General features: G+C 34.3%; 1 protein-coding gene across 2 annotated transcripts in view; it reads right to left on the reverse strand.

Moving 5' to 3' along the window:
• The window catches only part of Chn1 (chimerin 1), a 172,540-nt gene that overhangs the window by 57,823 nt on the left and 99,777 nt on the right, over positions 1-14,940 (reverse strand). Inside the window, exon 7 of one of the 2 annotated variants that reach the window (XM_026405632.2) lies at positions 13,730-14,018. In XM_026405632.2, coding sequence (XP_026261417.2) covers positions 13,730-14,018 — 289 coding nt within the window. Of the gene's footprint in view, positions 1-11,759; positions 11,839-13,729; positions 14,019-14,940 lie in introns of those variants that run through there. The other variant, XM_026405633.2, reaches the window with a different exon arrangement.

Genomic DNA, 14,940 nt, shown 5'->3' on the forward strand with positions numbered 1-14,940 from the left:
AGCTGGCTAGAAGTACAAGGGAAAAAGGCATTTGAAATATTATTTCCTCATCTGACAGCCAAAATGTATGCAAAACTATGAACTGAAAACACATGAGAGAGAAAATCTGTGATAACGTAGGTATCTTAGCAACATAGCTGATTAAAGGCAACACCAAAATGAAAACATTTATAATGCTAAGAGAATATTGGCCACCTGAAATAAGGATGCTTGGGATCCATGAACTGAGGTTCCAGTTCTAAAGATGGCTGAATCACTCTTGTTCAAATTAATTTGCAGCACCAAGACAACTATTATTGGAGGAATACTGCAAGACACTATGAAAATTCCTTGATGACAAAAACTCTCTGCAATGCTGGGTTCAAAGATGATGTCAGAAGGAAAGAGAATTTGGTCAGTAATTGCCAGTATTGTCTTGTCTTGTTCAAAGTTTGATCATTTTCCTTCTATGTGCCCATAACTTGCTATAAAATTGCACGATTAAATTGTTTCATTATTTTCAAATGCATGCCTTAATATGGAAAATATTAAAATAAGAAGTTCTCTTGTTTAAAAAAACTTGTTTAAAATATCTATAGGATTAGCTATAGAATGTTTTCTTCAAGTGGATGTTCTTGTTACATTTTCTACAGTCAAAATTTCAAACCATGTCATCAGTAGAATGACGTTTCTTTGTTGTTTTCATTTTTAAAAGAATCAGATTTTTGAGATATCAAGTCTAGAACTGAATCCAGTATATCATGCTTTTAATGAATAACAGCATATTAAATTAATTATCATTGGTCATGGTTTCTTTTTTTCTTTTACCTGCCTCCTCTGGTGTAGATTACATTAAGTTTAGAGATTTACATCTCCTCATTCAAAACTCTCTAAAAGAGAAACATTCTGCCTTATATCAGACGATGTGAAAGGCCCCTGGTTCCCTTTACGGAGAGTTGTCTTAAGGTAAAGAATCACTTGTGTTTGCAAGTTAAACTAGCTGCTTTCTCATGGAATGACATTTTTATCTTGAGAGAATGGCTAACAAAATTTTTAATTATTCAGGCTTGGGTGCTTAGTATATTCTAAAAACAAAAACAAACAAAAATGAATGAAGTAAGCCAGCTACCTCCAGGAAAACAACTGATAGCAATGACAACATTCATACTATCAAGTAAAAATTATGATTTTGGAAAATCTGTATCTGCCCATCCCAAATCTGACAGATTCCCACTACTTAAACGACTTTCCTAATGAAATCAATGATGATATTAACAACTGTGTATAAAAAATGTGTTAACTTTTATAAAAGCTACACAACTCAGTAAACCAGTATTTTCTAAATGACAAATACATGATGTTACAGAATCATGTATGGCTGACAGGTTCATAGTTCAAGAAATATCAATGGATTTATTTCATTGTTACAAAATAAGAAATGATTACTGATAAGGTCTCAGATTCCATATTGTGATTAAACTTGTTTTGGTATAATGTTCAAGAAAAACATCCACAATTACCTGAAAAGGCTGATACAAAACTCTTCCAACTGCACAATTATGTAAGGTCAGATTTTCGTTGTATATTCTAACTCAAACAACTTATCACTACAGATTAAATGTTGAAAGATTTATGAGAATCCATTTTTCCCTAATATTAAAACATAGAGAGATTTACAGAAATGTAAAACTATGGCACTCTTTTGAATGTCTTATAAAATACTTTGTTACTAGTTATGCTATTATGTTAGCATGCAATGTTGTTCATATTCGTTCTCATTCATTCCCCCCACCACTTTCTTTCCCTTCCTTCCTCCTCCCTCCCTCTCTTCCTCTCTTTTTTTCTTTCTTTTTCAATACTAGGGATTGAGCCTAGAAGTATTTTACTACTGAGCCACATTCCCTGTCCTTTCTACTTATAATTTGTAACAGGGTCTCACTAAGTTGCTTAGGGTCTTGATAAATTGCTGATTTGAGCCTAGAACTTGCAATCTTCCTGCCTTAGCCTCCCCAGTCACTGGGATAACAGGTGTGTGCCACCACATTTGGCAATTTTACTATTTCTTATATAAACAAAATACCTTTTGAAGTCTATAATAATGTTTTAACGTATTTTACCATAGCATAAAGGGGTCCTAAGTAAAAAAAAAAAAAAATTGAGAACCACAGAGTTGTAACCTTTACTGTGCAACAGAATCACACAAACATGTATATAGAAAGATAAATATGATGTCTGGGTTCCATGTTGAGTCTACTGAATCAAAATTTCTATAGAAATTTCTATTTTATTAGTAAGAACATTGGTCAGATTTAGGTCTTTAAATCAAAACTATTTTTTACTATCTTTTTCCCCCCACATTTATTTTATATTATTTTTTTCATTATTTTATTTTCACAAAGTACTATCATTAGTAATAACATCTTTTCATGAAAATTATGAAACACTAATAGCTATCCATTGTTATTGTTTTCCCTACCTCTGAGAAATACCATGGAAAATTATAAACTAAGTTGTACTTAACATCTGAGAGGATTTTGTTTGTTTGCTTCCTTTTGTTTTTCTCTTTCCTGCCTCTAAATTATAATAAACTTTTCTACAGTAAGTTTTATATATAGCTTCTAGCTACTGATCTGAAAAGCATGTCAACTGCCTTAAAAATCCTGTTTATTTAGGAGCTGACTGTCAACTCAGAGGTCTTTTGTCAGTTTCAAAAAGCTAAGTAAGCTTCAGCTATGACAATGAAATGCTAATAAGCACTTTGAAGACAGAAATGATGAAAACCTGAAGTTGTCAACCTGAATTTAAATCATCTGTTGAAAATGTAAAGTCTGTGGACTTATCTTAAATATAAATGTGATATGCTTTATATTATAAACCCTAGTTATCAACAGATTGTATTAATATGAAGATAAATTAGGTTCATAATTTAATGTTACAATTATAAAGTTTTACAGAAATTTACCCCAAGATTTCATTCTTCTAAGTGTCCTGTGTTATATATTTATTTTTGTTTGGTTCCTATGAAAGTAACAAGTCTTTGAATTTGTACATTTCTGTAATAATTAAAGAGGAGAAGGTAGTGTTTGCCATAAACAACAATCAGAGAATTAAGGTATACTATAGGAAGAAGTGTTGTTTTTCTATATTAAAAATTTCAATAGTCATAGGTTTTCTAATTCTGTGCAATGGAATCTTTTTTATTCTTTTAACATCAGATAAGAGTTTATTTAAAAACCAAACACAAGAGTTACAGCTCTAGAGTGACATACCTTGGGTGGTCAAGGGTCCATCTGAACTACACTTCCTTCAACTTTCTTTAGGTAGTTCTGGGGGGTTCCAACTTCTCCTTTTGAGTTATCTAATTATTCAAAAGTCAAGGACCCACTCAATTTAAATATTAACACAGTCTAATGTTTGATTTCTATAATGACACCAAAGGCACTTGGTGGAAGGGTCTGGCTTTCTTCTGGGATTTTATTCTCCAAAATAAAAAGATGTGCCCTTAAAATACACCCCTAGATACACCTCACCATAAACCTATCATCCCCAAAGATACTTGTGCTATAATAAAATCTATCCATAAAAGATTTTCACAAAGATTAAGGGAGATAATCTGGTTTATATGACTTAGTACAATTTCTGATATATAATGGCTCAATGAATGCTGTTATTTCTGTTTTTATTTTTAGAGTTAACAATCCTTAGAAATGTGTAGTAGGGTGCTAGGAGATCTTCCATTTCCTGAGGTCAAAGACAATTATGTGCCAATCCTAGTCAACAGCAGAGGCACAGCTATACTTAAATCTGCATATTTTCAGTCTTTTCTACCTCTCAAAAAGTCCTCATAAGTAAAGAATATGAAGTCTGAAAAAAAGTCTCTTGAGGGTTAACAAAGAGAACTTATGGACAGGGAATTCTGACAGCTAGAAGGGACCTTATGGTCATCTATGAAGCTGAGTCCTTCATTTTATGACTGAGGCCCAGAGAGACTAATGATGGGCTTAAAGCAACACCATTAAAGTCACAGACTAGAATCCACATCTTTTCTTCCAAGGAAATGCCTAATGAAAAATGCTGGTTGATTGTGTGTGTGTTGGGGGTGGGGAGATTGAGGGTTAATTCAAACATAACATAAAGTGATACTCAAAGCTTTTTCTAAAGTGTTTCTATTTCAGAAATAAAGGTGTATCTTCATGAAAAAACAAATCTCAAAAAGTACTAAAGAGAAGAAAGAAATGGTAGAAAGAGAGCTTCTCAACGAGGTACTTTGCATGACTACAAAGCCATAACTGAACACTAGCATGCAGAACCACATCAATTCTTTTATGAGTGTTAATATCAAATGTGAAAAATCCATTACTATTTAAATATCCCGCTCTGGAGAGAAAAATAAATTTAACTAAAATATTTAGAGTATTTTTATGATGCCCAAAGTGCCTAGACCTGTTCACAGATACTACATAAAGATATATATGTATTTGTTTATATATACATACACATACACACACATACACACACACACACACACACATACACGTATATATAAACATGGTGAATTAGTACAGATAAAACATTTTCACAATTTCTGCTGCTTTGGCACTCTGGTATTCTTCTCTTTCTACCAGTATTCCCAGTTCTCCAAGCCTTAAACACAACATCTCCAGAATATGGCCAAAAAATTATACAAGTTGCAAAAAAAAAAAAAAAAACCATCAAAAGAAGAGACTTTAGAGCCCAACTGCTTGCTTAGAGAGAAGTTCCAGATCATGGGAGGGAGGGTCTACTCCAATCAAGATGTACTGCAACCAGGAACTAAAACTAATATGCAAAAAAGCCAGTCTAGTTTTATGAAGTCAAGGTTCTGCCTACATTAATATTCCTCTTCCATTTATATTCCAACAGGTTTTCCTCAGAGAGACAGGTGAACAGCTATAATTTCTCCAAGAATTTTACATAACCCACAGCCCACCCACAGAAGTTTGTTATCCAGGAGAATATCATTCTTCACTCTCAACTTGGGAGAAGAGAATTCTATTCTATAGGACTCTTGAGTGGGTTGCACCCTATGGTTTTAAACACTGTAGGGAGAGAAATATAAATGCAGTAGATTTCCATGGGGGATTCTAGAATTACACCACTGCCACAATTTTCCCATTTGATTGAGATTAGACAAGTGGTACCATGTGGTTCAATTTGGACAGAGAGAGTTGAGAACACAATACTCTCTCATCAATGGTGAGCATGAGTAACTATGTGTTGGGACCTGTCCCAGGCCAGAGGAACAGCAAGGGTGAAGAGAGCTGGCTGCCTTCTGGCCATGGAGTGCTTCTGGCTCAGGCCCAATATCCCAGCCAGCAGAGCCTCTTTCTCTTGGTTCCTAGGAATTCCTCCTCATTGTGTACTCAAATTTATTGCAGGCTTTACTGCAGACTAAAAGGTAGAGTCCCTAATGATGAGACTGAAATCTTCAACAAGTTATAATGCCTTATGATCACAGCAACACACCTATTGTGCCTTCGTTGAACTCATATTTCCCTAAGAAATATGATCTGAAGAATTTACTTTCTAAAATCAGAGATAAGCAAGGTAGGTATTAAAAAAATCAGATGATGTGTTTATAAGAAAAGAAAATGATGGGAAGAAATGCTACAAATGTGAGAAACTAAAACATTAAACAGGATGCCGTTATATATCAACAGTTAAAAAAGAATTCTTGTTCTGACAGAAATATAACCAGTGGTTGCTCTGAGGCCAGAGATGGGGTGAAATTTTCTATAAAGAGGCATGAAAAAATTTTCTGGGGTAATGCGATATTTTGATTGTAATGGTGGTTACATGAGTATATGGATTTGTCAAAACTCATCAAACAGTACATGTAACTACCTACAATTTACTGTATGTAAATTATACCTCAATAAAGTTACTTTTAAGAAAAGTTTTTCTTGGAAACGTGAAAATATGGGCTCATTTGCAGTTTCCCCATCACAAGAAAAAAAAAAAGAACTTTCTCAAGGGATATGGGACTATAGTTTTTTCCTCACTGTGAACTTGGGCAGCAGCTCAAAGTCATTCTCAGGTTAATAAGCAAACTATTCCCAGGATAGGGATCCCTTCCTGTTGAGTGGGTGAGTAGAAGGGAGGTGTAAATCTCTTAAGAAGGTGCTAAATAATCTGCAGCTTATTTAAAATGCTCTGCTTCTGGGGAAAGTTTTATAGTAGGTGACCTTTTACCAAACAGTTCTGGCAAATAACTATGAGCTACAAAAATTCAGAAGTTATCAAGAAAAATGTTTAAGTTGGACAAAGATGTAAAGTTTAATAACGTAAGTTTGGTCATCAGCAGACCTTATAGCATTTAGTGAATTTCACTAAATGGTTTTAGAAGCTAAGGAATATGCAGAACAGGTTGATTCATTCAAGTGACTGACAAACCATAATGTAGCAGTTCAGTTGTCCCTTGGTATCCTTGGGAGATTGGTTTCAGGATACCCGTGGATACTGAAAGCTGTGGATGCTCAAAGCCCCTTATATGCAAGTGCTATATTTGCATAATTTTCACACACCTTCCAGTATACTCTATAGTATCTCTAGATTATTTATAATACCTAATATACATGCTGTGAAAATAGCTGTTGTGCTGTATTGTTTAGAGAATAAAGATGAGGGAGAAAGTGTGTGCACAAATGCATTTTAAAAAAATATTCTGCATGGCTGGATCAACTGAGGATGCAGACCCACAGACATGGAAGGCTGACTATCTATACTTAAAAGGAGACAAAGAATGGCAACATCAGTAGCCATTATAGACATCTATAATTTCTTGTTGGCAGAATCAAATTATTGCAATATGTTTCAGTTTGAGCATTTTTGACCAGTTTTAGTGATTTGAAGGAAGTCCCAAATAGCTAAGAACTAATTTATGAGGCCACATAAAAATAAGTTCTCATAACTCAACAAAAAGTTAGAAAGCAAGGCTTTGACTTTCTAATCCCTGAGAGGTCCAAATACTAGTAGAAAAGAGAAATGATTCCAGAGAAAAAAGAAAAATATGATGAAGTAAAAATTGTAAGATAAAATTACACTTTCCAAATTGTTGAGTATGATACTGATGTAAGGATTAGAGGGCTGGTTCTTTTCAGAATTGCCCACAGTTTGTGAACACCGTAAGACCAGGTCAGAGCTTGACACTTTTATCTTGCTTTGTCCCTTTAAATGGTATCACCCTCCTAAAGCCACCAGAGTTGATTCCTGTTTCAAAAAGTTAAATAGATGGAGATTTTGCCAGTAATGATTATTTCTCCACCAAAATGCAAAAGACTCTGAAACAGTAATTATGGAAGAATTTCTAATAGCTTCCTTCCTTTCCAACACTCAAGTCAGTAATTTAAGAGTTATTTTATTTGTTCAATTGGCCCAGATACAGAAATCTTTCCTAAACTGCAGCTGGCTTAGAAAAATATAATTCGGTCTTCTGTTGGCCTGGTTCTTTGGAGCTGAAGAACTGATGTGTTTATCTTCCATCTTCCTCTTTCCATCTGGTTTTCCCTAATGGCTTTCAATTACTAATCCTTTCTGTGGGTGATATGATGGAAGGACAGATGAGATTCACACAAATAATTTCCTGGGCCTCCCTGGAGTTTTCTTTAATCATTACAGCATGGGATTCTCTGGTGAGGTCTAGATGATCCCAACACACAAATGATAGCTGTGGGCTTGGGGAAGTGTCACTTGCCATCTTTGGACATATTCTAAAAGAGATGCATTTGCTACCACCTTCACAAACTATTTCATGTCACAAAGACAATTTTGGGGGACTTCAGATGCTTTATCTATGGAATGAGAAATGGCCTTCCACACCTCCCAGGGACATTTTAAAGATTCTGAATTCATAAAGTGAAAAATATATAGTATCAGGTCAAGCTGAATTACTATACTTTTCTACTAGGGCCTTGAATTTGGCTGAATTCATAAAATATACTCATTTATGTGTTTAGTCATTTGACAACTATTTATATAAAACTCAAGATGCTGAGTCAGAAGTGAAACAATACTGAAGAATGAAAGCCTTGAAACAAGGGGTGGAATGTCAGAATTTCATATTGATTTCTGACTCATGACTCTGAAAAAAAGGTTTTTGTGTTTTTTAATGTTTTTTTTTTTTTGTTTTTGTCTATAAATGTGTTTTCTGTGATCTGCTAGGCTATTATAGTAGCAAACTGAAGTTGAACTGAGTTCAATTTAATACTGACTGAACTTATGTAACACCTTACAGATGATATGCACTACCAGCATCCTGCTCAAGATGCCTAAGCATGAATACGTAGAAACAAAGAAATATTAAAATATAAGTTATTTGAGACAGGGCCTGTATCTTTCATATTTTTATTTCTTCCAGGGTCCAGACTGTTTCCTTGAAAACAGGAAACATATAATAAATGAAGAATTAAATGTAATTAATCTTGATAGATGATTTAGTTCTTAGAGACTAAACAAGAAACGGGGTTGATATTCCCAACTTGTTCTTAATTTGTTTAAATTCCAAGATAACTTCTGCGTAGCAAGAAGAAACTGTTTATGTAGGTGGCTCAAGAAAGACTGTTTAGAAAGTGAGGTGTGAATATACTAAAAGCAAAAGAAGGAGTGTACCACAGCCGGAGTCAAGAGAATAGGTACACCGAGAGGGGAATTTGAAAGACCTTAATGGGTTCAACATGGAGGGCAAATTCAATAAAAGTTCACTGACAGGGCATGGAAGCAGAAAGCTGTGATGTCTTATATTCAGAGAAAGCAGAGTTAAAATAATAGTTCATACTAAAATGCAAATCTCACACATTCTGGCTTTCAAAGCCATATTCTTGGGCAAAGATACATGTTTCCTAATTAAAAATAAATAGAAGTATCACCTTATATTAACCAAGAAACTCCACTTTCTTTGGGAAGCAATTAGGAGTCTTTTGACATTTTCTTGTGAACTTAAAGGGTTGTTCAAGCATGGAAAATGATGGGCTTCAAACAGCAACCTGAAAATGTTGTTTCCAGCACAGGCTTGTAACAGATAGTACTCAGACCTATGAATGGGTGTCTGGCTGATGGGTCCTCTGATTCCAGAGAACAATAATACTTCATGTAGTGCTTTACATTTCCAAGGAAACCTACATTATATAATCTCATTAAAACTCATAACCACCAATGCAACAGCATCTGTATCCTCATATCAGGAACTGGGGCAAGCTGAGATTGGAAAAGATCAAGGGCTTGCTTACTCAAGATCACATGATTAATACATATTGGCCATACAGACTTCTCTTTTTAAAACTGTGATTTCTTAAGGAGGATGCTTCTAGAGCATAAACCCACTATTAGAAAGAAGTTCTATGGAGAAGTTGTAATCTTCATCATAAATTACTAAATTGGCTTTTTAATGCAAGTCAGTGATTCTGGACACATTCTGATAGTTCTTTATAGTCTGTTCATCCCTGAAACTGATCCTAACCTTGGACAAACATGGAGACTTGGACATGTAAATATGATGGAGAGAGAGGGAGAGAGCTGGATAAAGGCAGGGTTAAGAAAGAACAAGAGGAGGAGCTTGAGTACACTAAGGAACAACAACAACAAAAGGGCCAAAGACTGTGGAGGCACAAAATCAACAAGAGGGATATCAAGGTCTAAATATGAGGTATCCCTCCAAAGTTCAGATGTTAGACAATGCAAGAATTTTCAGAGGTGAAATGACTGGGTTCCAAGAGTCTTAACCTAATCAGTGTATTGATAGGGATTAACCAGGTGCTGACTGTAGGCAGGTAGGATATAATTGAAGGGGGTGGTCACTGAGGGCATGCCTTTGGGGTTTATATTTTGGCCATGATGAAGGGAGCTCTTTTTCTCTCTCTGCTTCTTGGTATGATGTTAAGAGCCACGTTCCTCCACCACATTCTTCTCCTGTGTGTTCTGCCTCACCTCTGGTCCTGAGGAATGGAGCAGACCATCTATGGACTAAGACCTCTGAAACCATCAGCCCCCAAATAAACTCTTCTTCCTATAATTGTTCTTGTCAGGTATTTTAATCACAGCAATGAAAAACCTGACAAGTTGCATGGTTGGCTTTTTAATGCAAGTCAGTGATACTAAGTCACTTAGCAGAGCAGACTGCTCATGCCCCTTTTGTTGTTCTAGAGGACAAAGATTCCTACCATTTTATAGAGGAACCCAAAGAATTCCGGTAGTTATGACAGTTTTTGATAGAACCCCAGTTATATTTCAACTTCTAATTCAAAAGGCTTTCATACACACACACACACACACACACACACACACACGTACATGATTTCAAAGCAGTCTTTAAAACACTCAATCTAGAATCATAGTCCTGGCTCATAGTATGGTTTCTTAACTGAAAATTATATACTTTATTTGGCAGTTTATATTATTAACAGTTACATGAGAAATTTTCTACAGCATTGGTTTTTGGAGATTTAAAAATATATTATTTGTAAATATAAAATTATCATAAGAACTAATGTATGCCATTGGTCCAGTATCTGTTGAAGTAGATATATTATATTCATTACTTGGAACAAGAAACTATCAAATCCAATTTCAAGATAAATAAAAATAAATAACTAAGAAAGTTGGGCTCTTGGCCAGTCTAACTGCAAAATTAAGGCACTTTAGATGAGAAAAAAGTCTGGCTTCAATGACAGCTATATAATTCAGGATTAAATGTATCATAATGTTTTAATAATTTTTTGTTTCCAATTATTATTTCAAGCTGAGAAGCAATGTATATAGTTAATGAGAAAAGAAGGCATACGAACACTAGGAAAGAAAAGAAAAACATTCTCTCACAGTAGTCCACCAATAGGGATAAGAAATTCATTTAGATTCACTTCCTATGGTGAGAAAATCTTTACAGTCATAATACTAGCCAACCAACCTTCTACAAAAGCTCAGATGCACAACTTTCACTTAAGGACTACAACAAACACAAATACATACTTAGAATTCTTATCCTTCAATTTTGAAACAAAGAAAGATTTAAAAGAAATTAACTTATTAAGAGTCTTAAAAAGGGTTTTATAATATTATTTTCCAAAAATATTCTTAATAATGATGGGTAATTCAAATAAGTTTGGGAGCACTCTTGAAGATTTATAATCATAATTGATCATTAGTGAAGGCCTCCAAAAAAGAAACAAGTTTTTTTAAAAAACGTAAGTTCTCTCCAAGCTATTTGAGCACAAAGCCTGTTTTTCAATGAATATTTATTAAAATTCTGTAGAATTAAAATTTTTTAGGAAATTCCTAATCTCATGCCAAAAACCTGAAGTCCAGGCAGGATGACACCAAGGTCATGCAATTAGTTGGTGGATAAACTATAAAGAGATCTCAACTCTCAAGACTCTACTAGGGTGTTCAAGTATTGTGCTGTCTCTTTCCTGTAATATTTACTGTCCTTAAGGATTTCAGACTGTAAAAACCCTATATTGGAGATCATCTAGTTCAAAACTTTCCCATTAAAGGGGGGAAACAGTCTTAGAAGTGATGTAGTTGGCCCAACAAGACACAAAAATCCACTCCTGTAGCAGAATTAGAATCCAGCTCTTAATTTCAACACTAGAATCCTTTCCATAACAGCATTATCAACTCCTGAAGATTTTTTTCCTCTGAGTCTCAGATAAGACAGGGTTTAGCTAGTAAGGACCCATTAAAATACTTATTAAACCATATTTGTGTCAATAGATATTTTAAACCAATTAAACATGATTGTCTTTACTTACAAATGTCATCCACTGTGACAGGGAATCAATGTTTCAAGCTGTTGAACAGGTCATCATCCCTGTCCTGTTGGATGACACCTGTAAATAAAATAAATCTATTTTTGAGTGAGTAGACCTTAAGCTAATTAGATTTAAGATGCATGCAGTTCAAAGGAAAGAATAATTTTTGAATAATTCTTATGTCCTACTGGAGAGATGTACTTCCCATTGCCAACTATTTCACTCTAGTTATGACTGGTCATGAGCACAAGAGAATCCAGGGAATATAACATGAATGTGGCAAGAATACAAAGGAATCTGGCTCCCAGGGCAAAAGGGGTCCTCTAGGCATTAACTGCCTCCATCTCTTACTTTGTGATATTATTCTACTCGACAGGTGGGGAAACCAAGGCCCTGTTAATGACTGGTCTAATATTAAGTAGCTAAGTGTCTTTGGCTCAAGTCTGTAGGAGTCGAAAAGTGTACACAATACATTAGCATAGGTTATCATTAGGCTGATTAGCTTTGAGAGACTTAAATATTTCATAAATGTTGACTTAGAAATATTCTAGCACATCTGCATAAAATATGTCAGTATTAAATATTGAAATATAAGCATCATTGAAAATGTTTGAGTGGAAAATCAAACAACAGTAAGAAAATGGAAATATGACAGTGAAATTAAATATAGAATGCACTTAAAATTTTTAATTCTGGCTATTTTGAAACTTAATTAGTGGTTTATAACAAATATGAGTATATGAAAAACCATTTTTTTAAACAAATTTTCTATAGTCCATAATTTAAAACACTGATTTCTATGTAGCCACAAAATACCAATCTAAATAAGCTCTGACAAAAACTAAAATTTAGACGAGATAATGAACATTCTAAATTTCCATTCTGTACCTAAATAATCTAAAATAACTGCAAGTGTTTTAGGACATTGCTTTGAAGTAATATGGCTGTTAGAGTAACATCATCACAAAACTCACGTTGAACACTTACTGTGGGCCATAAGTTTGAGTGCTACAAGTTATTTCATTCAAACCTCACAACTTGATTTCTATTGCAATTTTACAACTAAGATGATCAAAAGCACAGAGAAATTAAGTTACTTGCACACAAATCTATTTGGTGACAGAATCCAAGCTCAAATTCTGCTGCTTTTCTTTAGTGTAACAACTGAAGATTCTTGAAAATACAAAAAATATAACAGAAAAATTAACATAGTTCTAACTAGAATACATAAAATTCCCTCACCTAAATTCCACATAATATAAAACAGAAAAATTTCTTGATCTTTTTTGGGGGTCAGGATGTAGGAGAGGGTGGGGACAATTTTTAAAACAAATCTTAAATGCTAAAGAATCAAGTATGTTAACCTGAAATATATCATAAATAAAATGACAACTAGAAAACATCATAATTTTATAATTAAATTCTTTCATAATTAAAGTAAATCTTTCAGATTTAATTATTTTTTAGAAGAGACAAATCCTCCAAAATAGTATAATAATTATTAATAGACTGAATTAAGTCATGTGTATTAAGAATAAATAAATTATCTTACTAAACAACAGAACTATTCATAAAGTGAATTAGCTTTAAGGAAAACAAAAAAGTAATTTTGATCCATAATGTAATCCCCTCAACTCTTCATACAATGGTAATTATCTTTTACTTGATAGTAAGTTATGCTTTGGACTTAAACCCCTCAACTTTTTTAATGGGGCCATTTTTCTAACATTTTTAAAACCATAAAACTGACAAAATAGCAGATAATCATAAGTTCAAAAGTATAACTGGCATATTCTAGCTGAACAAGAAATAGATTTATGCAAAGCTCAGCATCACAGAAACAAGACATTAAGAAAAATGATTTTACTTCTTAAAGCACTTGTGGAAAAATGAATCCTTCTGGCAATAATGGCTTTCTGAAAAGGACCCCCAAACAGAAAAAGATAAGGTGTGGTTTCATGGTAGCTTACCCTTTTCTCTGATACCCCATCCTGGCCTGCAGCATCTCTCTCATCATGTGTCTCTTTCAGGACTGCCATGTGTTTTTTGTATGCTGGCTCTCTGTTTAAGGTTGTGTATCCTATGTGCTCATAAATTGGGTTTATCGTCATCTTGGCAATGTATTCTGCTGCCTTGGTTTCAATATAGAGAGTAATCAAGCCATCAGTCACCAGATCGTGGATGGACTCAAAGCGTTTCTCCCCAACAAAGTGCTTGCCATCGTAGTAGAGCCTGAAGTTTCTGGTTTGACTTCCAAATCTGCCTCAATGAAATGGGAAAGATGTTTTTAAGAAAAGTAAGCAAGTGAATTCTTTCTGAAACAAAATAATCAAAAGAGAAAAAAAAACCAAAAAACCCAAACAAAAAACCCTATTGCTTTGTTTGTGTATGTCTCTTTGATTAAATAAGCCGTGGCCAATTTCCATGAATCACTTGGAATATGTAAAATTAAATTTTTGAATACAAAAATGAACTTGCAATAACTGGGGAAAACTAGCCAAAAGCATGCCAATTTTCCTAGAAGGAAAATTTATTTCTTATTTATCTTTTTAAATAAGATAAATTATGCCTATAGGAAAAACAAGAGAAAACACACCTCATACCCTACCAAAACAGATTCAATATTGGTTACTGCTGTAATACATGAAATTTCCATAGTGACATTTTTTCCTGCAGTAAAAAATTTAATGATCTTTAGATCCCAGCATTCACGTCTTTTAACAGGATAATCCCACGTAGGGCAAAGTATGATGCCAATAATCATTTATTTAAAGTAGAGCAGAACCTGAGTCACGAGGGGAGGGTAGCACAGAAACACACTTTCGTTATTTCTGACCAAAGACTTGTTCTTCCTTTATACACATTCTCCCATGTCTGCTGGTTACGCTGGGCAAGAAATGTTTGCAATATATAGGGCATGTAAGTCATATACTACCAGCCTACAGAAACTCTGTTTTCAATTTTGAGTCATGCTTTGATAACATGCTTTAACAAATGGAGAAGAATGGTTTCTTTTGATGATAATTTCAGTATTTTGTGTCCTGCAGCAAACCTCAGAAGTGGATCCAAGCTGGCATGACTGGCATCAGCATCCTTGCAAGAAAGTACACTAACTTTAAAAAAAGCTAATGCCAAGTGGCACCAATGGCTGCCTGTGTCATGGTCTCCTGAAGGTAAACAT

This window comes from Urocitellus parryii, chromosome 1, assembly GCF_045843805.1.
Source record: "Urocitellus parryii isolate mUroPar1 chromosome 1, mUroPar1.hap1, whole genome shotgun sequence".
Taxonomy (NCBI): Eukaryota; Metazoa; Chordata; class Mammalia; order Rodentia; family Sciuridae; genus Urocitellus; species Urocitellus parryii.